At 40.7% G+C, this 26,810-nt stretch overlaps 1 protein-coding gene across 1 annotated transcript in view; it reads left to right on the top strand.

Annotated features, from left to right (window-relative positions):
- The window catches only part of carmil3 (capping protein regulator and myosin 1 linker 3), a gene marked incomplete at both ends in the record, with an annotated part of 88,785 nt that overhangs the window by 28,341 nt on the left and 33,634 nt on the right, over window positions 1-26,810 (top strand). The window contains 8 exons of the mRNA XM_083888938.1: window positions 5,028-5,103; window positions 6,352-6,440; window positions 7,287-7,381; window positions 9,932-10,018; window positions 11,601-11,710; window positions 13,164-13,241; window positions 16,862-16,938; window positions 21,982-22,086. Coding sequence (XP_083745064.1) covers window positions 5,028-5,103; window positions 6,352-6,440; window positions 7,287-7,381; window positions 9,932-10,018; window positions 11,601-11,710; window positions 13,164-13,241; window positions 16,862-16,938; window positions 21,982-22,086 — 717 coding nt within the window. The remainder of the gene's footprint in view (window positions 1-5,027; window positions 5,104-6,351; window positions 6,441-7,286; window positions 7,382-9,931; window positions 10,019-11,600; window positions 11,711-13,163; window positions 13,242-16,861; window positions 16,939-21,981; window positions 22,087-26,810) is intronic.

The raw sequence follows: 26,810 nt of genomic DNA, 5'->3' as shown, positions 1-26,810 counted from the left end.
TCGCGTGTTATCTTTATTCACACTTTGCCGACTCATAGAACTTCCAGAGTCCCAAATATAAGTATTAAAATGATTAAAAGGTCGATTTTTGCATACTATATCCCCTTTAAGAAGAGGCTTATGGCTCAAGTTTGGTTTAGCAGCAGTTCAGATGAAGGTTAAAGCATGCGTTGTGTCAACAGTGTCTTCACAGCTGTAGAAAAACACATGTGCTGGGAATATATTTCCTTTTGTTTGTGTGAGAAATTGTTATTCCTTGCTGTTCTAAGACAGTTTTTTGGGGCACCTTGGCCTGACTGTCATACACACACACACACACACACATATAAATAAATATAAGGCTGAATGTTGTAACTTTTCTCTGACTTTGTGTCAGGGTTTCCCCCCCCGTGTTACTGGAGCAGGACAACAGTTCCACTGCGTCCATCTCGCCTCACCTGTCACTGTCTCAGCACTCGGGTCGTGTTCTGTGAAGAGAACGAGCGCAGCAGCGTTGACTCATTACGACGCGGCACGATCTCAATCTCATGCTTCACAATTTTACACCAACAATGCGTGGTTCATACAAACATAAGAGAAAGAGATTGCTATGGAATTAGATATTAATATTAATCCTCCTCGGAGAGCGATTTCTAATTGAAGTTGATGACCTTTACTCTGACCCCCAACAACCAGGCCACAATATTATCTTTCTGTGGCTCAGGTATTTGCTATAAATATTCATTGTCCCGACATGGCATGAGAAACATACTTTTGGTGACCCCTACTCACCTTTTGTCTGTCTTTTAAAGGCGCAATTCTGTTTGTTATGGTCAGAATCGCCTATAAATTATTTCCTGACCATGTTCTTTGTCCTTAGTGGATGAATTTGAGGACAGGTCACGACCCTTCCTCCAGCTTTGCCTTCTAGCTTTTTATATATCCTAACGCTTGTTGCGATAGGCGGCTTGCAGCGCGCTCGTGCTCACAGAGACTTTGATTCCATGACCTCCTGACCTGTTCTCTGTAATAAAAGTTGGAGCAGCTGTGGGTTTTTGACAAGCTCTCGCTTTATGTTTAAGTTATATGTTTTTACTGTGTACGATTGATTTCCCAACCTGTGTATTTGACCGCAGGAGTCTGTCCACCAACTTACACATTTACCCCCCATAAGGTATTAAAACGTGGCCTCTGTGTTGAGCTGCAGTGCTATTGTTGTATCAAGTGCGTATTGAACTTTGGGAAAACGTGTTGTCATTCAATATCTAGTTAATCTCATCAGCGTCAGTGAGCCAATACGTTGTGCCCGTTCTCCAACAAAGAAGAGGAAGACGAGGCTTAGCGCGTGTGTGTGTGTGTGTGTGTGTTGAGCCTGGTGCTTTCATTTGATGGATAAAGGGATGTTGAGAGGCTCTGAAGTGCACGGGAAAAGTAATATGATACCTGAGTGTTTATCCCGTGGCCAAGTGGGAAGGGAACTTGGCTCGTAACTGGAGGGTTGCTGGTTCGGGTCAAAAAATGGGCTGGGGAACCCCTGAGCAAGGTACCAAACTCCCATTGCTCCCCGGGCTTTGCTCGATGGCTCCTAATTCTAGGGAGGTTTCTAGTGGAGGATAAGTTAATGCAGAGAAGGAGTGACTAATTTTATTTATTTATTTATTTTGACTGCATGATTTTTAATTGAACCATAATTTTAATTGATTTGTTTTTGTTATACCTTAATGAACAGTGACAGCTTTTATAATTGTTCTATAGAAGTTAGTAGTTCTCATGTACAGTAGTAATGCATCATGTTTTAAGTCAGCAAATATGACTTTTATTATTATTTACTAGTTTTTTACTAGTCACAATGCAAAAAAAACATTGCAGCAAGTTAAATAAATATGTGTCTGTATACACGTGTGTAGAAATGTATGTGTGTGTATATATATGTGTGTGTGTGTGTGTGTGTGTGTGTGTATATATATATATATGTATGTATGGGTGTGTGTGTGTATAAATGTATATATACATATGTGTGTGTGTGTGTATATACATACATACACACACACACATACAGTGGCAAGAAAACGTATGTGAACCTTTTGGAATTTCATGCTTTTCTGAATAAATTTGTCATAAAATGTGATTTGATCTTCATCTTAGTAAAGGGTATTGACAAACATAATGTGTCTAATATAATAACACAAAAAAATTCTGATCTTTCATGTCTTTATTGAGAACAACCAACAAAAACCTCATAGTACTTGTGGAAAAAGTATGTGAACCCTTGAGTTAATGACCTCAAAAAAGCTAGTTGGAGTCAGATTTTAGCAAACCTGGAGTCTCGTTAAGATATAAAGGTTGGAGGTGTGGACTACAGCTACTTTGACTGATAAAAACCCCTCAAACGTTTGGAGTTTGCTCCTTACAAGAAGAGTGCGCTAATATGAGCCATGGCTCACCAAAAAGAGCTTTCACAGGATCTACGATCAAAAATTGTTGATTTACATAAAGCTGGCAAGGGTTTCAAAGTTATTTCAAAGACTTTAGAAATTCACCAGTCTACAGTTAGGCAAACAATCTACAAATGGAGACACTTTGGGACTGTTGGTACTCTACAAAGAAGTGGGCGCCCAGTCAAAATGACACCAAGAGCACAGCGAAGACTGATCAATGAGGTAATGAAACAACCCCGAATGACAGCCAAAGATTTAAAGTCTTCATTGGAACTGGCTAATATCTCTGTTCATCAGTCTACAATAAGTAAAACATTGAACAAGCAGGGTATCCATGGCAGGACACCACGAAGAAAGCCACTGCTTACTAAAAAGAACATTGCTGCACACCTGAAGTTTGCAAAAGAGCACATTGACACTCCACAGCGGTACTGGCAAAATGTTTTGTGGACTGATGAAACTAAGATTGAACTGTTTGGGAAAAACACACAGCACTACATCTGGCGTAGAAAGGGCATGGCATATCATCATGAAAACATCATCCCAACCGTAAAGTATGGTGGAGGAAACATCATGAATTGGGCCTGCTTTGCTGCATCAGGGCCTGGCCAACTTGTAATCATTGAGGGGAAGATGAATTCCCAAGTATATCAGACAATTCTTTAGGATAATGTGAGAATGTCTGTACGTCAGCTGAAACTGTGTAGAAGGTGGGTGATGCAACAGGACAACGACCCAAAACACCGGAGCAAGTCCACAACAGAATGGCTTCAGAAACACAAAAACTGCCTTTTGGAGTGGCCAAGTCAGAGCCCAGACCTCAACCCAATGGAGATGCTATGGATTGACTTGAAGAGGGCCATACACATGAGACGTCCAAAGAATATGACAGAGCTAAAGCAGTTCTGCCAGGAAGAATGGGCTAAAATTAACCCTCAACGATGTGTGGGTCTGATCCACAGCTACAGGAAGCGCCTGGTTGAAGTTATTGCTGCCAAGGCGGGGTCAACCAGTTATTAATTCCAAGGGTTCACATACTTTTTCCACAAACACTATGAGGTTTTTGTTGGTTGTTCTCAATAAAGACATGAAAGATCAGAATTTTTTGTGTGTTATTATATTAGACACATTATGTTTGTCAATACCCTTTACTAAGATGAAGATCAAATCACATTTTATGACAAATTTATTCAGAAAAGCATGAAATTCCAAAGGGTTCACATACTTTTTCTTGCAACTGTATATATAAGTCCATAATCCACAGTCCAGTTTTTCACCTTTCCATTAAACACATTCAGTTTCAGGTCAGCTAGTGCTTTGGTTTCTGTTAGTGGGGCATTCCAAAAATAAATCCCTTTAACTGAAAAAGACGACTGACCAAAGGTAATTTTGTGCTGTGCCACTCTGCAGTTGCACTTACCGCTGTGTGTTTTTGTGTGACATATGGAAAGGGTACAGCTCGGGGGTTCAAGAAAATTAACTTGAAGCTTGACTTGTACCAATAATTTCCCACATCATTCTGCCCTAGTACCCAGTAGAAAGTGTTTGAAAAAAAAACAAAAAAACATGTGCATCATCGTGTCCTCTCCACTTCTGACTTGACTCCGACCCAAAATTGCATTCCACTCCACCACCGATGCTTGACCCAACTCCACATTAACTCCTGACCCTGAGTCGATCCGCGCCGAGACGTAAACATGGACAGATTGGCCCGCTGTGCCCGACGTGTCGTTATGCAGGAGTACAAGGTGACGCATAAACACACTGCGTGACTGAGTGAGACATCATAGAGGTCAATTACATGTCCTGCTGTCCACACAGGAGTCAACGAGCAGCGCTGATGATGAATCTTGACATGTGGGCACACACGGTCAGAATTGACTGGTCTGACGGCTGGCATTGGTAATGAAAAAGGAACACAGCTTGTAGCCATTTTACTCCTCTGAGATCTACTGTAATGGCCTGGCTATACTGCAGTTACTGGCAATAGGAGCCTCCCTGACGAGATGTCTCCCTCTCTGTTTCATTCATGATGTATGTTCTCTCCGTCTCTTTCTTTCTTCCTTCCTCTCTCTTGGCTTATTCCCTCTCTCCGTGCTGCTGCTGCGGCTGCTTGTTTGTCTGGTGATATATTGCAGGAGTAACAGCAGTGTGGCTGTAGTTGGACCTTGGAGGATTCTAAAAACTGTGTGTATGTGTGTGCGCTTTTTTCTTTGTACCTCACAAACACACACCGCTGTTTTTGTAGCAGTGTGTGAGATCTGTAGGCCGGGATCAGACTGTGGCTTTACTGAATAATCCACTGACCCAGTCATCGATCTTTACATCACACTTTCTTTCTATCTTTCTTTCTTTTCCCCTGCATATCCACCTCCTCCCCAGCATGGCTGCAGTATCAGTCATCTCATAGAGAGCAGCCGTGCCCACAGTGCTCTTTGTCACCGTGACAAACTGCTTTTGACCAACCAGGGAGCAAAGAAGAAGAAGAAGTTTGGCCGACGATGATGTGAATTTATGGATCAGTGACATGAAATGTTTCTGAGCAGATGGAGTTTGCTCATTTAAAGATTTTCTAATGTGTGTGTGTGTGTGTTTGTGTCTCCATTCCAGGGACCTGGCAGTCATCGTGGCGTCGATCGCGTACAACACCTGGTTCACCAAGCTGTACTGCAAAGACATGCGCATAGTAACTATCTTTTTAATCTTCCTCACTGTTAAGTCCAGGTGTAATCTTGAGTAAATTTGTGATCAAAAAGTTTAAAAAAAAACACAATTATACATGAGTTGTCGGCTGGTTCGTACGGTGAGAAGTGGACGCCGAGTCAATTTACTCGTTTAATGTAACTTTTTAAGACGACGTGAATAATTTATTAAGTGTTGGAAATAGTCGTAAAAAAAAAAAAAAGAAGAGGCTGAGCACTTGAGAGCCATGAGACGAGAAAATAAATTGATCATTAAAGCCCAACAAAAGTTATTCTAACACTCAGTTAAACTGTGGTAATAAAAACAAACAGGATCACATTACATTTCCTCTTCTTAAGGATAGGTTGGTCAGTTTTAAAGGTGTCAGTGTTTGGGGTCACCTATTCAATTTTTTTGTGTTTTCCATTAAAAGTCGCACTTTTATTCATCTAAAGAGTTGCAAAATGAATAGAAAACATAGTCAAGACATTGACAAGAGTAGAGATAATAAATCAAAGAAGTTTTCAGCTGTGCTATCATAATTGCAGAAGACTTTTCAAGGGTTTTCTAATCATCCAATAGCCTTCTAATGCGATTAGCAAACACAATGTACCATAAGAACACTGGAGAGATGGTTGCTGGAAATGGGCCTCTGGGATGTACATCTACATACATATGTATACATATGTACATATTCCATTAAAAACCAGACGTTTGCAGATAGAATAGTCGTTTACCACGTTGTACAATGTATACAAGTGTATTTCTGATTCATTTAAAGGTGCATTATATAATAAATCTAAAGCAACTGGCCATTAAATCCTCCTAATATGTCACATATGAGACTCAGGAATAATGTTCATATAACAAACTGAACTCACCGACACCAACAGTACAGGCAAAATATTTGCATTGAAAATATATATTTTGCAGACTGTAAATCATGTTTATGTTTTGAAATCATGTTTAGGCCGTCTACCAATCATTGCAGTCAGTAGAGTCTCAGCTGCCGAGCAACCACGGGTTGCCAGTTACGTCAGAAAACGAAACCTTAAAGACCTCTGTATTTTGAATTTGAATGTAGTAACCGTTTTTGGCCACATTCTTACATATGTCACCTTTAATGTGATTGAATGTAATTGAAAATTTTCTAAGTGACCCCAAACTTTTAAACTGTAGCGTCTAATCTCTTCAGATTATCCAGTTGGAACTTGCAGTCAGAAGCTTGGGTTATTTGTCTTTTTTCTGTCAGGGGTCAGAGGTGGTGGATCAGGTCCTTCACACCGTCAGCAAGTCCAACAGTCTGGAGGAGCTCACGCTGGAAAATGCCGGACTCAAATCGTAGGTCCCTCCTCTCTGTCATGACTCATCGTTATTGATAATCGGCTGCCACCGGTCGACCTCCCTGTCTTTAATCTCATTACCTCCATTTTTCCCCTTTCTTCTCCTCACACCTTCACCTGTCAAACACTTTCCCACCTCTCCTTTCTCACCCTCGACACTCTTATCTCACCTCGCCTCTTCCTGCTCTCCTTCCCCATCCTCTGCCGCCTTGACCTTTCCAATTCTGTCTGTCCTCCTCTCCGTTCTCTTCCTCTCGCTTCTCCTCACCTTTTGCTCTTTTGTCCGGCAAAGCCCCAATAAAAGCCTCGCTGTCCGTCTCTCCTCTGGCGGACTCTGCCGTTCCTCCATCAGAAACATTAGTGAAATTTCAGGCTTTACCTGGCAAGACATCTTACAGCCTACGCATGACTGGCATCATTTAGCAGAGAGCGGTTTCTCTATTTAGTATTAATTGAGATGAATTGACTGCGTTTGGAAGAACATGATTTACTGCAGGGCAAAGTTTTTAATACTTTCCCCTGAATTAAATCACTTTCAATATAGAGGACAATTTTTATTAGAGGCCCTGCACACAAGCGCTGTAGCAGAAGCTGAAATCCTGCTAATTGAAGTAAGATAATGAAACACAAGGCTCACCTTGAAATGTGCTTTCTTTTTAAATGCACACTATTGAAGCATAAAAGTGAAAGAAATGAATGAAGTCAATTATCATCCTGTGAAGATGTTTGTCCTGACGAATGAGGAGATGTGAGATCTGAAAACAAAGGGTTAAAGGCTGGTGTTGAAGTGGCACTTATATTGAAAATGTGTGTTTTTCATTCTTTTTATTGCTTGTGTTTCCAGGGACTTTCCACAGAAGATGGCGTCAGCTCTTTCAGAGAACCCAGCCTCTGTGATTCACTCCCTCAACCTGGCTCACAACACACTCGACAACCAAGGTACAGACCGTCACTACGTTCTCTATACAGTATCTCTCAGGGAACCTCGGATTGTTCTTGCTGCTTTTTACTTTGCTGCAGCTTTGTGTTTGTTCTCAAAGGATTCAAACCGGGGCCGCTGTCCCTGACAGACGCCGTATTCTCTGCTTCCCTCTGGGTTTTCATCTGCCCCCCCCCCCCCCCCCCTCACTTTGTGCACGACTACATCATCATCTCTTTAGAAAAAAATGCTTTCATTTCCCAGTCGCTCCCACAGATTGTCACACGAGTTACAAGTCAAATACGCACATGCAGTTGTATGAAAAACCAAGACGCACACATTTCTGTTCTGTGATTGTGTGAAGAAAGAAAGACATGTACTTGGGTCAGGCTTTGCATAATCACAGATTAGCTGATGTGTGTTCTCCTGTCTGACACTTGTCACTTCTATTCACTTCACTGAGTCTTTCATGCACACACTTACTACTGTGTATGTGTGCCTACAGTTTGAAGTCTTCATTGTAACAACAATTACAGTAGATGTATTCTACCCTATTTCTCCAAGTTAACCTAGTCCCCTGGTGTCCTAATGAACATGTCTGTGACATGCTTTGGTCAAAATACCTTAAGGATGAAGCACCACAGCAGTTCAATCACCCTGCCAAAACAGCCCAGTTCAGAACACTCACTTTTGAGTGCCTGTCCCTTTAAATGCAATTGAGACACGGGAAACTACGTCAGCGTCACTGAGGCTCTGGCAGCTAACAGCAGTTAACATTTGGAATGGCCATCATTGTTGCCGTCATATATAAAATGTATCCACTGGCCACGCAAATCCTCTGAGGCTGGAAGTTTGTGTACTCTGTGCTGCACTGTGCAGCCAAGAATAGAACACTTCACCGACTTCCTCTCTTCTAGATACTATTGCCCTCACCTGCACTCTCGCGTTTTTTAGGGACAAAGCGGAGCTCTGCGAGACAACAATTCCTGGAATGTCTCATTATGACTTAAGAATGAGTGCGGAAGTAAAAATTGCGAGTTTTATCTCCTGTACTTAGACTGAGGAGGACCACAAGAACATGACTGAGTCTTCTTTTTTCACACTTTTCCAACTCATAGGGCCTCCAGAGTCTCAAATAAAAGTATTAAAATGATTAAAAATGTTGATTTTTCATAATATGTCTCCTTTAAAGAAGCTGCTGCAGTCTTGACTTCTATCAGAATTAATACGAATGCCCCGGGTATATATCTTGCGTTTTGCGACTCTGTGCCTCAGGCAGCATCGCACAGCTGTGCACGACACTTGCCCCCCACTCCCCATGCCCAAGTCGACCTTTTCTCCCTCACTCACTCGTACTCCGGCTACAAATAAACGCCTGACAATATACGGAGCCCAGGGTTTTGTATTGCAAGGGGAACTGTGCTTTGTATTTTGGAGCCATTTATTGGAGCTGTGGAGCTCCGGTTAGGGTATGACTGCCGGGGCAGTGGGACGCAGAGCTCTGGGGAGTTCTCGCAGGGAAGCAAGTGCCGCCGGAGTATTATGACACATTTTTAGTACAGTCTAATATTATTTCCCACCATGATCCTACCCAGGCTCCGTAGAATTAAGATCTTTGCACATCAGAGTTGTTGCAAATATACGGGATGAAAGTGCAGCTCAGAGTGAACGTTAGCAACAGAACTCGTTCTGATTGGTTAGCTGCGAATTCAACGGAAAAGGTGTAAAAAATGTACACGGAAAAGAAACCGCTGTCCCACATGCAAAGGCCTTTAGGTCAATAAGGACAAAGAATGACCTTCAGTGCTTCACCTGTTAGCAGGAGTCACAATGTGTTATTTTTCTTTGCCCTTTACCGTGAGTTTAGTACATGCACATGAATCAAAACAAAAACAAAATGCAGAAAAGGCTGATCTTGGGCGATGAGTGTGTGTGTTACATTATCTGGATTGACATGAGGTATTCATATGGGTTTTCTCTGCACCAGGTACAGGATGTGGGTGAATGAACGTTCTGTGAAGTATGTTGGTGCATACTTGTAGGTTTAAGTGTATTTTTATATATATATATATATATATATAAGTATTCGTGTATGTTTTGGAAGAAGTGGCTTGAAATGGGCTGCATTTTTAATGTCATGCGGCAAATCTGTGTGGGCTCACTTACTGTCCCGCTCATAAATCTAGAGGAGTGGGATGTGGGTGTAGGACTGTATCTAATATTTTCATTACACATTAATCTTTCAGTAAATTTCTGAGAAAGAAAGAAAGAAAGGAATAGAAACCATGGGGAAAGTCAGGTTTCTAGCAGCACAGTGTCACATTAGATCATATGAAGAACATATTATAGAAAAATGAATTCAGGATAATAATACATTTCTATTAAACATAAAAAAAACATAATTCATGATTAATTGATGAATAATTTGCTTTGTAAAATAAAGAAAACGGTCATTTTCAAAGTGTGGATATAATTGGCTTAATAAAATGAGGAGCTCTATTTGATAATCAATGAAAGACCTTTTTTAATGTGTGTTATTTAAATGAGCGTCTCACCCTCTCGTCTGCCAGGAGTCTCCAACCTGATCCAACAAGTGTGTCGCCTCAACAAAGGACTCCGCCTCCTCAACCTCTCCAAGACGACTCTGTCCTCCAAGGGTAGGATTTGCTCTTTTGAGACACAGTGGCCCCCCGGTGGCTGCAACAGCATACACAGTTTTTTAAATCCAATTTTGGGGCAAAACTGGCACAAAACTGTCCGTATCTGACACTCAAGATGCTTCAGCAGAAAGGTAACTTTTTGTTTTTGACACAGGCTGCAGTTTTTATTTGGGCTGACATTTTACTCGCGCGGATAAAAATGTACAGTTTGATCCAGCCACCCAAAAAATAATCAGGCCACAAGCGTTAGCATTTGATCTGTTTTTCCCTCAGAAATCCAACAAAAGGCAGCCATTAGTGCAGTGTCCCAGTTTTTATTTTTATTTATTTTTTTGTTTTTATCCCACACATGACAGCCCTTCTCTAGTACTACAGCAGATTCCCAAAGATTACATAAATAGCCTGGTTTTGGTGGTCTTTGTTGACATGAAAGTATATACCAGTGCCATTGTTTTTATATCGGATAAATGGGTAATTATTGTTGAATAGTTATTAATGAAATGTTTATCTGATTTAGCTCATGTCATTTTATTTATTCAGCTTACCACACATTTGCCCCGATAGATGTTATATAATAAAAAAAAGATGTGCCGTGTCAGATTAAATGGGTCACATAGAATGTTTCAGTGGCAGTATATAACAAAAATGGTGGTCTGGTCAATCACTATTCATGTACCACACAGTTTAAATTGGTGTCTTTAGCCAAATCTGGTCATTTTGAAGGAAAATGATGTGTACTTATGATGTCAAAACGGATTCCTTTAGAGAAATGGTAACCATCTTTGTTTATACTGGTACCTTTATAAGCCTTACCCTCCTTTAACATGACTTTGCAATGGATGCGCTTTTATTTTTCAATGTTAAAAGCACTTACACACACGCACACGCACGTGCGATCTACACCTCCTGAGCTGTGATCAGACGTGCTAATAGGCAGATATATAATATGCATTCTTCACGCCTTGTACACTTAACAATGCCCCACAGTACTGATAACTTGATGATTAAAGGAAGGTGCTACAAATTATGAATGAGGACTTTAGCTCCTTGCCAGCTTCAGTCCGGCACATGTGGGTTCTACAGGACGCTCACCAGTTCCAAAATGAATGAATGAATTGATGAATGAATCAATACAGCACACTGATGCTTGAAGACTTATTGCTCCTATGTTGCTGTGGTTGCGTCTATATTTAACTCCTAAACTTTCCAAAGCGTGCTGTGCTGTGCTTCGCTTCGCTTCAGGATTGCAGGTTGAGGTATTTAATGAGGGGTTTCAGGCCTGTGGGTGTAATTGTGTTGTGATGTGATTTGAGAGAATGCTTTTTCTTCTCCGTCGCTTGTCAGGTTACACTTACTTTGCTTTACTTCACCAGAGTTTGTTTACCCTCCTCCAGTTTGAAGTGTCATTCATTCATTAGCTGCTCCTAAGTCACGTCCGCAGCATGAATCGGCTCACCGGACTAAAAAAAAACAAAACCCACTCTTATAAGTTGATTGAGTGATTCATGGATGAACAAAACCTGATATCCTCACCTCACCCCTCTCTCTCTCTCTTTCTTTCCATTCTTCCGTGGTGTAGGTGTCGTTTCTCTCTCTCAGGCGTTGTGTTCGAGTGATGACTACTCCAATTCTCTGCTCCATCTGGACCTGAGCAAAAACCCTGGGGTTCTGTCAGGAGAGGACGCCACGGTGAGCAACATGCTTCTTATATATATGTGTAGATATATGTATGTATGTATGTATGTGTATATATATGTATATATATTGTGTTTTGTCAACAAAGCAAACATATTCAGTACACACACACACACACACACACACACTGTGTGTATATATATATATATATATATATATGTATATATATGGAAAACAACTGAAAGACACCCTGCGGCTGGTATGTCCATAATAAAATGCGTATTCTAAGGCTATGAAAACCAAATGATTTTCATTTTAAAGGCACTCCTTTACTTACTACAAACGCACTCTTACATTTCTGCTAATAATCCCCCTTAAATGTTGATGTGAATGTTGATTTTTAGTGTGAAGTCATTTCATGACTGTTTCTATTACCTCCTTTCTTCTTTGAACATCATTCCCAGCTCTCTGAGGCTGCGTTGGGCATCATAAGTGATCTGGACTCAGACGCTACACTAGTATAAATGTTTTAAGCCTATGTGGCTTCATGCTTGGGCTCATTTCTCTCTGGTAAACAAATCTTTTCCCAAGCGTCAAGCTTCTTGCAGATGGCTACTTGTTTTTTTTTTCTTGTTTTTATCTACTTAAAATATCTGTGTATGTAGTTGCAGTCGTGTGACCCATACAAAGTCTCCTGGGCGTTCTGCAGAGAAGTATCCCCCATAGCGCGATACTGCCACCTCCCTATTTAATGCTTGGGACGCTTTGTTTATGACGGCGTTTAAGCTCAGGGCCAAAAAGCTTAGTCTTGGACTCGTCGAGTTATCAAAACTTCTTTTGGCTGATTCAGATTTTTTTTCTCCCTCTGCGTCTTCTGGCAAATCTGCAGCTCAGATGTCGGGGGAAGTGCTTTTTAACAGCAACTTCCTCACACTTCATGTAGCCCTGAAAGGTGGAGTATCTGGCCAAGTGTAAGTGTATGCCCACTCTTTTCAATCTGAAGCCCTGATGCATGAAGCTCCTTCAGAGGTGTGCGATACATCTCTTGGCGGCTTCTCTCACTCATATCCTCGTACGGTCATGGCCCGCTGCTCTCAGATTAACAGCTGTGCCGTGCTTTTCCCCTTTTTCTTAATGACGGATGGTGCTAAAGTCTGGGAGATGTTCAGGGGCTCTGAAAAGTTCCTGTAGGCATCCTATTAGCTGAATTTTGTCTTTACCGTGGAGATTTTTTGACACATAGTGTCAGACATTCTGGATGTAAGTGTATTTATGCCGCAACGAACGATTGTTTTCATATAAATCGGTCGATTATTTTCACGATTAATCGTTCGGTCCATAAAATGTAAGAAAATGCTAAAAAAATGTTGATGATGATGTTCTTGAATGTCTTGTTTTGTCCACAAAACCAAAATGATTCAGGTTTAATTATTTCTTTGCTATGTGGATCAAAGAAACCAGAAAATATGTATGTGTTATTGTATTTGTTTCCCCCCCTCCCGTGCAGAACCTGTACCTGTTCCTGGCTCAGCCCAACTGCTTGGTCCACTTGGACCTGTCCGGGACGGACTGTATCGTGGATTCGGTACGTACTCGCTGTTATATCCACACCTCTCTGTCTGATCTCATCCATCCTCAGCCAAGAGACGGAGAAAAAAAACAAAAAACGAGTTTAACGTCCTGAATATGAATCAGTCGGCACGCAAAAAAAAAAAACAGCGTTACCTCATTTGACCCCGTCTTGTCTCTGAGCTGCTGTGTGTGTGTGTGTGTGTTTGTGCGTGTGTGCAATGTCTTGACTGATGGTAAAAGCTATTAGAGGGCACCGCTGCAGAATTCGATAGCTGCTTATGAATGATAACAATGATGCAGTGTATGAATAGCACACGGGAGTCCATGTATTGTTTGTGTTGAGATCCTCGTGTTTAGAAAGAGATGACTTTGTCTGAGTTGTTATTCTAAATTTAAACACCAACGTCTGCCACTGTGACAAAAAAAAAAAACGGCGTCTTGACACGTTTACGAACAGGAGAAAGGATGACGGAGCTCCTGCTCTACACCCTTTACACGGCACTCATTAAAATACTTGTAATTTAGAGTGTTATTGGAGGATACAAGACTTCTTTTTTTTTTTTTTCTTTTGTTATATTTTTTTTTTTTCATGTAGCAAATCAGGGTCCATGAAGGTACCAATGTATGAAAGTACACTACTGTTCAAAAGTTTGGGGTCGCTTTTTTTTTTCAATGAATATAACATTAAATGAAACGGAAATGCACTCTATACATTGTTAATGTGGTAAACGACTATTCTAGTTGCAAATGTCTGGTTTTTAATGGAATATTTACATAGGTGTATAGAGGCCCATTTCCAGTGTTCTAATGGTACATTGTGTTTGCTAATGGCGTTAGAAGGCTATTGGATGATTAGAAAACCCTTGTGCAATGATGTTAGCACAGCTGAAAACAGTTTTGCTGGTTCTTTGACGAAAGCAAAATCATTATTTTGAATAAAAATCAATGTGTCAATATTAGGGTCCGTTTACTTACTGTGTCGAACCAAGATGAAGATATCTTCAGAGTGTGTTTTGATACTCGGGCCAAAGAAGTAGGTCAAACTGGTCTTTGTTCACTCAGAAGTGAACTCTGAACCGCTGTCATCCAGACAAACCTCCTGAATCAGTTGATGAAGGAGAGGATGAATGGTTATTTTCTTCTACACACACACACACACACACACACGCACCAAACGGCATCATGGGTAAACGTCATTCATCTCCGCAGCCCTCAGGTTATGGTTGCTTAGTAACTCTAAACGTCTTCTTTCAGTGTTTTAAGAGGTTAATGGCCATGAGGTGGCAGCTGTGTCAGGTCGGGTCCACAGTGAAGGTTCTGTACAGGACTCAAATGGTGAAAAAATAGAAACATGTCTCGTTCACACAGTTTGTTTTTATCCTTTGCTGCACTGTTTTTCACAGCGAGGAGCAGGAAGCTTGTCAGGCGTTGGTTTCATGGCCAAATGTTTTCCCACCTGTGAAACTGCGTCCTCCTCCTTGTTAACATGGGCCATGAATTCTGTATTGAATTAAACACATGAATGGAAGCTATCGCGTTCTCTTCTCTTTAACTTGCAAGTTTCCAAACTTTCTTGCGTCCTTCTCTCCGGAGAATGAAGCAGTCTTCTCTGTCAGCTGCTTCGCGTCCTGTTATGTTAATTATCATTTATCCCTCAGAGAGAAACTGTCTCAGGGTGAAATTTTTATTTTTTGTCTGTTTGCGTGTATGTTTTTGCCTGTGAGATTAAATTATTAATTGGTTCCCTTTAAAAAAAAAAAAAAAAAAAAAAAGAATCTGTGCTGATGTACCAGGAATGGTCGATTAATCAATTTAGGTGATGGATCACAGTGTCAGAGAAAAAAATGGATTTGTCTGATGGTTTAAACTCTCACAAGTGATGAGATGCTGCTTCAATTTTCACAAGAAATTGGGTTTTTGGTCATATTTGTTTGTCGCTTTCTCCCAATTAATTGTGCCAGAGTCTCCTAGATGTTTTCTAGAGTTTAAAAGTGAGTATTTCTTTGCCGTCTGTGATTCAATACACACTTTACATGATGCCGAGTTGATCATACAAGCAGGAAAACTGTAGGCGACTCAGCATTTCTGATATTTCTTAGATTTGGTTTCAAGCAGCCCCCCCCCCCTCCATTTTTATTACAAAACTAGCCGTTTGATAAATAGTCAATATGACAAAGCGAGGAACTGTAAGTAATTCCGTTTTTTTTCCTGTTGCGGTCCAGAGCTTGACTTTGATTTAGTGTAACACAATTACACATCTTATTGCCCGTTCAGTCCCGCTGCTGGGAATTAGTGGACTTCTCCAACAGATGAGAACAGATGAGTACTTTCCTACACACACACAAACACAGTCGGCAATATTTCATTCAGCTGCTGGAGCTAAGAGCCATTAACCTTTAAATGGATGAGAACATTGACATAATTAAGAAAAATAAGTGTCCGATTTTTAGGGTTTATTTGGTTGTAAACAGCTGATTTTTTTCTCTCTATTGTTTGAATTTCCTTTGAATATAGATCCAAAAAGTAATTTAAAGTCATTTCTAACAGCTTTTACTCAAACAGTCATTTAAAAAAAATGCTCTGAGCATAAAACCATGACTACATAACTCAATATTCTATTGCTTTTCTGTCTGGTGAGGAGTGAAGATTAAACATTACATATTTGAAATTTTCATTAACGTATCTGGCCAAGGTTTCCTTCGGGAACATTTCAAGTCACAATGCCATTTTCACACCACTTCAAAGCACTGCATTTGCCTTGAAAATAAATTATTTTACAGTCCAAATCGTGTAATGGTAAATTACATTTCTTTGTCTCAGAGCTACAGCTGCCCGTCACCCTTTTCTAACACAAGATAACAGGCCCTTTTGTGTATTGTGTATTGTATATTGTGTAATTAGGATGTTTAGACTGAACTTGCGCCTACAACATCCGCAGGGAGTCAGCTCCCCAATACCTACAATAGACAAAGAGGTCTGAAAACAGCCTGGAAAGGCAGACTCCTTTGTCCATTGGAGGAATGCGAAAGAAAGGGGAGTGACTGTGGAGGGCTCACTTTGCTCTGGGTCTTTTTTCAGTTACGACCACTTGTGTGAGATTGACCTTTTCTTTGCAAAGAAAATAAAACCTTGTAGGACGGCAAAAGTCTCTATTTCATTCTTAACCAGCAGCAGAGAATTTCCACAACAATTGTTTCCTACGGCGTGTACGTGTGCCACACTTTCGCCATACTGTGTTCAACTGTTACTTTGTGGCTTTTTGAGTTGACACAAGAAAGATTTGGGTGACAAAAAAAAAATCATTTAAGTGACTTGTCTCAAGGACACATCGACGCTCTCTGGAGGACCGTCGGTAAAACGCTTGAATCGCTTGACGACCTCCGGAGCCGAATGTAACGCAACATGAATGAGAAATCTCCCCCAGAAAATAAATTACAAACGGGTTTTATCCTGATTTTTATCCTCTGTGATGGATATTGGGCCCCGAATGTTTAATAATAAGGACCATTTGCATTTAGGAGGCTTCAGAAAATGAAAGAATATAGTACCAGCATTTGTGTCGATGTTTATCTGCGCCACTTTTTGCTGGAGTGGATGTTGCACCAACGGTTTGTCTCTTTGTTTCTCTTCCAGTTGTTTGGGGCCTTGCTGCGAGGCTGCTGCGCTGACCTCTCCTACCTAAACCTGTCCAAGAACACCTTTTCTCACAGGTGAGAGTTCACCTTTTATTATATTTTATTTTGTTTTGTTTTATTTCCTGCATTACTTTATATCTGTGCGAGTTTCCATCCATCAGTGTTCGCTTCAGTTTTCTAACAGATTTTCTTCTCTCCGTCATTCACTTGTGAACATACCAGAGTGTGTCTTTTTTTCTCCGTCTGTGTGTGTGTGTGCGCGTATAATGTGTGTGTTTACACAGCTCGCGGGCAGAGGCCGCGCTGACTCTCATCGTGCCGTGTCCCCAAGGAGCCCATAGGAGCTTCGCTGCTCAGCATATCGCATTACAGCGTAATAGAGAAAAATGAGACTAATTTTAGACAGACATTGTTCCATTCTTCACGCCCCCACGCCTGCAACTCTTTCTCTTTGTCTGTTTCTTTGATCGAGGATAAAGTCGATACAATCTTTTGACTACGTCTGCCCGAATCTTTTTTCTCTTTCTCACCTTTGCTCTATGCCTCCCTCCTTCTTTTACCACCCTCCCCCAGGCTGGTTATGTGTTTGGTGTTGTTTGGCTGTTGTGTTGAGGAGCATTGCAACAGGATTCTAAGGACAAACTGGTAAACTGGAACTGGATTATGGGCCAAAGAAGAACCTGAATACTTGCTTCAAGGCTATCATTTATGAACATTTATTTATGACCTGGGCCAGAACAAGGGTCTTTCTTGTCATTAGGCATTTGCATGTTCTCCCTGTGTGTGCATGGCTTTTCTCTAATTTCTTCCCACAGAAATACTTTTGATACAGAGGAAAATCTTGGACGCAGATGTCTTGAAATGAAAGCGAAGTAGTATGGCTGCAGCCTTACGTACTTCAACCTCTCTACTTCCCTCTTCTCTTCTCGTATTCCCTCCACCACTTCCTCTTCTCTTATCTCACCTCATCATTTTCCTCGCTGCTGCCGTGTCACTCCCTCCCTCTGGTCACGGTTCCTCTGGTATTAAATACACGCTGGCTCGGTGCTGCCATTTAGACGTGTTTGCAGTGAGGATGCAGAGCCACAAAGCTGAACCGAGCTGATAAGAACGGCCCGGCTGCCCCTCATGAATATGGAACTCGGACCCCTCCTTCTGCCATCTCACACACACACACTTGCAAGAAACAATGAACAGGCCCTGCAGATATAGTTACATGAGTAGATGTTGTAAGAAGCTGCTGATGCAGCTCTCTGGAGAGGGTTTTGTGAGAGAGACACAGATAGTGTGTCTGCTCATGCGACAGAAGCCATTTGACAGGCTGTATGCTAATTATTATGAATTGGTCAACTGGTGTTCCACAGAGTTGGAGGATATCAACAGCTATGAAAAACTCCCTCTCTACTATTGCAATGTCACGATCTTGGCCTGCCGTTCAAAAGTTTGGGGTCACTTAGAAATGTCCTTATTTTTGAAGGAAAAGTGCTTTCTTTTCAATGAGTCTAACATTAAATGAATCAGAAATACACTCTATACATTGTAAATGTGGTAAACGACTATTCTAGCTGCAAACGTCTGTTTTTTAATGGAATATATACATAGGTGTATAGAGGCTCAGTTCCAGTGTTCTAATGGTACATTGTGTTTGCTCATCGGCTATTGGATGATAAGAAAACCCTTGTGCAATTATGTTAGCACAGCTGAAAACAGTTTTTCTGGTTCTGTGACCAATGGAAAACACAAGAAAAATTGTATAGGTGACCCCAAACTTTTGAACGGTAGTGTATCTCTCATTTCCTTCTCTAAGTGTTTCCTCAGGGATCCAAAACCCACTAATCCTCAGTTTAAAAGTTCAGTGATGGGATGTTTTGTGGAGGATGTGACACAGGCTGCATCCATATCCTCCACAGGATGTGTGACTCACTTGTGTGTGTGTGTGTGTGTGTGTGTGTGTGTGTGTGTGTGTGTGTGTGTGTGTGTGTGTGTGTGTGTGTGTGTGTGTGTGTGTGTGTGTGTGTGTGTGTGTGTGTGTGTGTGTGTGTGTGTGTGTGTGTGTGTGTGTGTGTGTGTGTGTGTGTGTGTGTGTGTGTGTGTGTGTGTGTGTGTGTGTGTGTGTGTGTGTGTGTGTGTGTGTGTGTGTGTGTGTGTGTGTGTGTGTGTGTGTGTGTGTGTGTGTGTGTGTGTGTGTGTGTGTGTGTGTGAGGCAAGAAGTGATAGATTAAAGATTGTCGTGAAGTCACTTGAAAAAGTGCTACATCAAATTCTAACGGAACAATTCTAAAATTGCCGTTGTCGTTACAGTTGGGTCATGTGCACAAGGAAAAGACAAGGGCTTAGGAAATTATGGGGTGTAGTGATTAGTCATTATGTTCCCAGACAGTCACATTACGAGTCTCGTACCTTTTATTAAACAGCTGTGCCAAACACATGAGCACATGACAAAACTTACTGAGCAATCAGAGAGGAGATTGCAAAAAAGGTTTTTTGCTGGATTTATCTCAGTGGAAATGGTAATAAGCTGGTGTTTCCTTCTTTAAAGGGTGGATATATTTTGGAAAGAAAATGCATGTTTTACCAGGATAATCCCATTGAGATTGCAAATCTCTTTTCCCAACGGTGTCCTGGCCAAGAGACGACAGCAAGCAAACAAACAAACACACACACGTCAACAGAGACAACTCGTCCACATTACAATAAGACAATAACAGTCTTGATTGACAGGCCGATGATTTACATTCTAAGTCCTAAAAAAAATGATCCAGAGAAAACAGGTTTTGGAGTTTGAGGGCGTTGTGTGTTCTGTAGATTGTCGATATCTTTAAAAAAATGTCTGTGTCAAAGTCGTGCAGCGACTGAAACTGAAGCAGTTGTGAACTGTCTGTGTCTACAGCTCAGCTCATGTGACTTGTGCTGTTCACACTGTCTTGAGAATGGAAAAGGAAAGTTAAAGTGGAAAAAGAACATCTCTCAGGAATATTTGAAGTCTAAAATCTGTGGCATGTAACTTGGATATAAGAAACTAATAACTCAGTATAGTGGTGTTTAGGTCTTGTGTTTTAAGTCAAGACCGACGGAGGCAACGGCAACATTGCACGAGTAAAGTGAGACGGCTACAAGTAGCTCAGAGTACGAAGTGAGTTCTACAGCTCAAAAAAGCATTCATCCCATCTCTCATTTCCGCAGCTGTTAAACTGAAGAAATGAACGCGATAAACGTCGTCCCTGTCCAACAACAGCGCGTCGACGCAGCCATTTGCATGGCCGTAGGAATCTCATTATTTCCTTCTTATTCATCTTATGTGTAGTTTTATTTTGAAAGCAAGTGATTCATACACGCCATAGCCGACTAGTCGTCGATGCGTCTTGTAATAAAAGTAGTAGTGACATTCTGACATGACACATGCACAATAAATGACAGCGTTTTATTTATGGATCCAAGTCCTGATTCACAAAATTAGTCGCACCTGTGTTTTCCCTTTGAGGGCGAGTCAAAATATCTGCCACGGAAACAGATTAACCATGACTCAAGATATTATGCGCTTCATACGAGTGTCGTCTGAGCCGTGCAACGTCTTTCATCTTTACTGACGTGATGAGATTAAAGAAAACTTCCAAATGCATTTTGGCGAATGATCGGTGGAGTCCATTTCAAGCTCTGTCTGTGTGTGTGCTTGTGTTTATATCTTTGTGAGGTCCAAAGAACGTACAAACATGTCTTTGTGGGGACATTTTGACCATACACTCTTAGAAATAATAGTGCTAAGTAGAACCATATAAGGTTCTTTGGCTTGTCCTCATAGGAGAACCCTTTTTGGCTCCAGGTAGGAGGAACCCTACCTCCAGGAACCTTCTCTGGATTCTCTGGGTCAAAATGGTTCTTACTGGAAGCATTAGTGTTACCAAGAACCCTTGAAAAGCCCTTCCTTTGGGAAAAGGGTTTTTCAGAAGCAAATGGTTCCAGGTAGAACCTCAGCCCTTGTAGAAGGACCCGTTTGGAAGAGTGTATATGGGGATATTTTGTCAAAACAACTTTAAAAGCCTTTTTGGAGGGTTAAGGTTGGCGTCAGGGACTCTGGGATGTATTAAGTCTTTGAGGTGACCTCACGGAGATATAAAAACATGTATTTTAGTGTGTGTACTTGTATTTGTACCATTTGTAGGAGCTTTTCTATTAAAAGCTCTGACCCTGTCCGGACCAGTAGTCCTCGTTTTGTCCAACGCCTCGTACTAATGAGGCTCGGGTTAAAGACAGAGGTCAACCTTTGATTTTATTGTTGTGTGTGTGTGGTTGTATTGTTGAGGACCACTATTAGACTGTACAGAGCGAGGGTATTTTGGGAAAGTCAGAAAGGTGGGGAAAAAAACCAAACACCTGCAGCTGTCTGAAAGCAGAGGCAGCCCATAATCTTTTCCAGGGAAAACAAACATCATCCTTGTGAAGGATGAAACACTTCCACCACCGCCTTCCATGTCTCATCACTTTCTTCTACCTGCTCCAGAACGCCTTCACGTCCCAGCGCTCCGTGGTGAACTATTCATGTGCTCGTGGACTGACTGGCTGCTTTGACGAGTTCTAAGCGCTGATATGAACCTGTGTACTACATCCATGCTGCCAACGCCAAGGACTGTCTACCAGGATGTTGTACATACGCACGTCTCAGACGTATTCCCCTGCGTTTGTGTGATGTTCTGTATATGCCAGGCAGATGGTTGGATAATTGATCAATGCATCTTTTTTTTTTTTTACTTGGTTGCAGTAATTAACGCCAACCTTTCCATGGTGTCTTGTTTGATAAAATACTGACCTAAATGTCATAGCCAACATCTGTCTGATTTCACCTTCTCTTTTTTTCATTTCTGCTATGCTGTTCCCTCTCTGTCACTTCTCGACTTGTCTGCCGAGAACTCCCCGTCACTTTCCATCAGCATAACACCTCCTTCAGTCTTTTGCGTCTTTGTCTCGATCAGTGTCTCGATCTGTCGTCATCATTCTCTCACAACCTCTGATTACCTGCCCGTCTAAATAACCCGATCTGGATCCTGCTTTAATGCCTGCCTTCTGTTCCGATATTTGACGTCTTTCCCACTCTCTGCTCTTCTTCTCTGTCCCTTTTCCCAGAAAAGCGAGAGATTCGCTACCGACTTTCCGCCAGTTCTTCAGCTCGGCGTTCAGCCTGACCCATGTCAATTTAGCGACGACGAAAGTCCCTCCAGATTCACTGAGGTGAGTCACTGTCACATGCAGTTATTTAAAGGCGTCTTTGAAGCAAATCACATTTACATTTTAACCCCACGGATCTGTGCCGCGGCTGCAACCATGGTAAATTGCCGTGGGAATAATACACAACTCCTTATATGGACATCCTGGGGGTGTTTATAGGTCACATAGTCAGGCTTTAAAAATGCATTTTCTTCTTCTTCTGTGTTGTTGAGCAAAAGTTATGGTTCATTTTGTGCACATTGTCATAAAAATAAACTGTATTATTTTTTTTATTTTTTTTTTTCATAAAAACAAGCCAAGTGAACTTTGAACTGTGGCGTATATCCAAATGTAAACGACGCCACCACAGGAACTCATCAGGGTGCAATGCACATAATCGTTTATAGTCGTGTAACGTTGCTTGTTGATTTACCAGTTGCACGAAGGTGCAGCTTTTTATTCCCTCTATAACAAAATCCATTTATAAGTTTATATTTATTTGACGGCGCTTATTGATTCGATGAAGAAGCAGCCAAGTGCATTTGTGTATTGACGATGCGATGCATCACGCGATCAAATGAAGTCGGCGACGTGGTAATTGTAATCAAATCGAAGAGTGGTGACTGGTGAAGATATACAGCATGGGTTTATGGTGTCAATTAAAATATCAATATTTGGCACCAGCATATTTGTTTGAACGAGTCATGGCGACGATATAATGCCACACTGATAATTTTGCCCCCCCCCCCCCCCACACATTAAAGACACTTAATCATACTCAAATGCTAATTGGAATTCTGTAGTAGTATTACTTTGTGATCCAATATGGATCACAATTCTAAATAACCAAGTAGACACACGTTCATATAAATAACCTGTTGAAGTGTTTCTGTAATGAGCCGCTCGCAGAAGGAGCAAACGAAAGCAACAAAAATAATTCCGGCTGTCAAGTGATTAAAACACCGAAGTGCACGCTTTGTGATTAATGAATTTAAAATGAGTCAATATTTACTGACTAATAGAGCAGCAAATAATACACTTAGAAAATATGAACATTTGTGCTGTTTAAGCATACGTCTCTCTGCATAATGTGTGCTTCGTGCTGTGATTATTGCTCTTGGTTTTTGAAAATTTTGATATTTTCTGTAGTTTTTTTTGTTAAAATCATAAAACTGATTTAAAAAAAAAAAAAAGAATTAAATGGTGTAAATTAGATCTGCCGTTCAGACTGATCACGTACAGTAAAAATGCAATTGCCGCTGCTTTATACGATGACGTTGATCAAAGCTAGCCCGCGGTTAGCGCACAAATGCTAACAGGATATGTTAAAAAAAATAACAATAAGTTTCGATGTCACACACGTTTAAGATAACATACACAAGTAAAACGCATAAGCAGCTTTGTGTTGTAAATGTCACCAGAAACGACTTACTTCCCCTTTAAGACTCGCAGACTCAGAGATGCATGATTTTATCGAGAATCGTTTGCTTTTGTCCGGCTCTCCGATTTGACCAATCATGCTGTTGACTGAGGTTAGGACCTCTTACCTCATTAACATATGGACATATAAATAAATGTAGGTGAAGAGAAATGTGGAAATAAATGTAAAGCATTTATATATTTATTTCTGTATTTATTTATGCATTTATTTATTATTATGTTATTATGTCCTCCATATGCCAAATCATGTAGTGCTTCCATTAAAATGGATACAATTAATCACCTTTTTTTCTCAAAAAATAAAAACATTCTATCCTTGTGTTCACACTCTCTCACATATCTAATAAAAGATGCATTAAAGCAGTAAAAGAGATGTGTGATAGATGTGGGAAGTGTCAGTGTCTCTAACAATATTTAATACACTTAACCTCTTTTTCATTATTGCACAAAAACTTGTGGAATTATGTGATCTTTGCTGTGGTTTATGAAGCTGCTTATAAAGACACATCGAGGACAGTGGTTCTCTCAAAGTAACGTTAAAATACAGTGGTGTAAAAAGCCTGATCTTTTCACAGGAGGCAGATTTATTCCCAGTAAGATCATTTGCTCCCTCATCATCATCATCCTCTTCCTCATATTATTCTACACACACTCTGGTATAGTGAAATGAGTTTAACGTGACACTCATTGTTAATAATAGCTTTGTTATTTGTTTCATTTCATACGCACTCCGGTTAAAAATTCCTCCGCTCCACTCCGCTCACACACCCTGGTTTATACAGCAGAACAGTATTTGTCATTTTAGTACCAACCAGAGGAAGCTTGTGTTCCGTAGTTTGAGAACCATGGCTCTAGGGCATGTGCATAATTGCAAATAAATAAATTATAAAGTGGGTATAAACAATGCTTATTAGAATGAGAGAGAAGTGGTGCAATGCCATCAGAACATGCCGCATATATCACCTGGTTTCCATTAAAATGTATCACATTAACATCATATTAAAACGAAAAAATATGGTTTTATGTCATGCAAAATTTAAAGCCAGGCTCACAAAGGTGGAAACTAAGAAAAGGGAGAAGCAAGCACAATCATATTTCATTTGCTGCTGCCTGTTCCATGATCGTGTTTCTACCCTTCATTCAGAACCAGTTACATCATATTTCCAGTGCAGTGCAGTGACATGCAGAAGCTTGGGTGAAAGGTCAGGTTTTTGTGACACAAATATAAAAACTGCCTGATTCAATCGCAGGTTTATGTACTAAAGTAACCTCTACCTCATTGAGAGTAGTTTCTATCCAAAGCATTGAATCATCAAAGCTTTCACTGAGTTTCAAATGCCTTCACTCATAGGACGGACTGAAAGCTCCCTCATTGGCCAGCGTCCACCTGTGTCTCTGTGCAGGACTCTGCATCCTAACGAAGAAACACAAGTAACTAAAACATATTATCAGTGAGCTGCTGAGCAAAAAGCCACCTTCCCTGCAGGGTTAAATGAAGCGTTGCTCGATTACAGTCTCTATTTTGGGTGTATAACCTGCTGTTTGCTTGTCCTCAGCCAACACGCACAATCGATAGAGCAAACACGGCAAACTTGCAAACAACTGCGATGATTGTGTATTGTGTGATGGATCTCAGCCAACGTGGACAGAGCGGACTCCCCACTTAGCACTTCTCCTCATTACCTCGGCGCATGGTGCTTAAATCTAAAATGTGAATGACCTCCAGCAGCGCCTTGATGTGTAAATGGAGTCTTCTTCTCTCTGTGGCCCCGTCTTTATCTGTGTGTACTCACAACAGTTGGCCTTACCTCCTGAATAAATCAATCCCCCTCTTTTATAGGTAATTTCCGGTGGGGGTTTAGTTTGAGCTATGGATCCTCTTCTTCCTGAGCTACTTTTTTCTTAAACACTTTGAAGTAGCAGTAAAAGTTTTCTGTGTGCAGAGGAGAACAGATTTGATTTTAAGAGGGAGCTAAAGCAGCAATTGAATTTATGTTTTCTCATGCTCAACTTCTCTCTGTCCATTAATTATACTTTTTGTCACATTTTCTTCCAGTCTACCAACCAGTTTATTCATTCCTGTGTGCAGCTACCAAAGCTGCTGTTAGCATTAGCTTAGCTTGTTGTCAGGTCAGGATCCTTCTAGTGTTCACTGTTACAACTTTGTTGTTTCTTTTACTTCATCGGCTAAAGTTGAAAATAAAGAACATAAACAAGTGTTAAAAATAAGACAATTCAGTTAGCTTAGCTGATGTTAGCATTAGCTTAGCTTGTTCTCAGGTCAGGATTCTTATAGTGTTCACTGTTACGGCGCTGTTTCTTTTACTCCAACTCCTAAAGATGAAAATAAAGAATAAAAATAAGTGTTAAAAATAAAACAATTCAGTTGGCTAAGCTGCTGTTAGCATTAACTTAGCTTGTTTCTTGGGTCAGGATCCTTCTGGTGTTTACTGTTACAGCTTTGTTGTTTCTTTTATTTCATTGGCTAAAGTTGAAAATAAAGAATATAAATAAGTGTTAAAAATAAAGCAATTCAGTTAGCTAAGCTGCTGTTAGCATTAGCTTAGCTTGTTGTCATGTCACGATTCTTCTAGTGTTCACTGTTACAATGTTGTTGTTTGTTTTACTTCATTGGCTAAAGTTGAAAATGAAGAACATAAATACATTTTTTTGTTTTAATTATTATTATTTATTTATATTTTTTTTACCATAGAAAGATTCAGAATATCACTGTTGCACAGATTCTGACCATTCTGGTTTTTAGATGCCAATTATACTTAATTGTTGGAGTGACAATCTAAAAGGTGGCGCTTTTCCACTCTACAGTTCATACAGTATTCAGCCTTCTTTAAATAAGCATTTCAGCACAAACCTAACAACTCAGTAAAGACCAGCTGAAACTGGCAAATCACAAAGGCCTCTTGTGTAACCCTAGCAACGGTCATTTGTCTACGGACTCTGCCTCATTATATCTTTGTGGAAACTAACCCAACTGGGACAAAGGACTGATATCTACGCAGCCCCCCCCCAAAGGTCTTTTCAACTTCAACTCATCACTGACTCCAGAAACTGACTTCCATCGTTGGTCGATAATTAAATCTCCGAAAAACAACCTGGTGTCATGGTTCCTTGCTCGTCTCTCTTTAGGACCAGGTTCTGCTTCCGACATTCTGTGGACATGAAAAAGCTACCTCACATTTCTGTATGCACATACACGCCCAGGGTTGTGTTCATAAAATGAGGGTCTTGAAGTGTGCATGAAGAGTTTCCGTGTGCGTTCTGTGCAGACACAATCTAAAGGTGTGCTC

This window comes from Microchirus variegatus, assembly GCF_963457635.1.
Source record: "Microchirus variegatus genome assembly, chromosome: 5".
In the NCBI taxonomy this organism is placed as follows: Eukaryota; Metazoa; Chordata; class Actinopteri; order Pleuronectiformes; family Soleidae; genus Microchirus; species Microchirus variegatus.
This window is presented reverse-complemented; position numbering and strand designations above follow the sequence as displayed.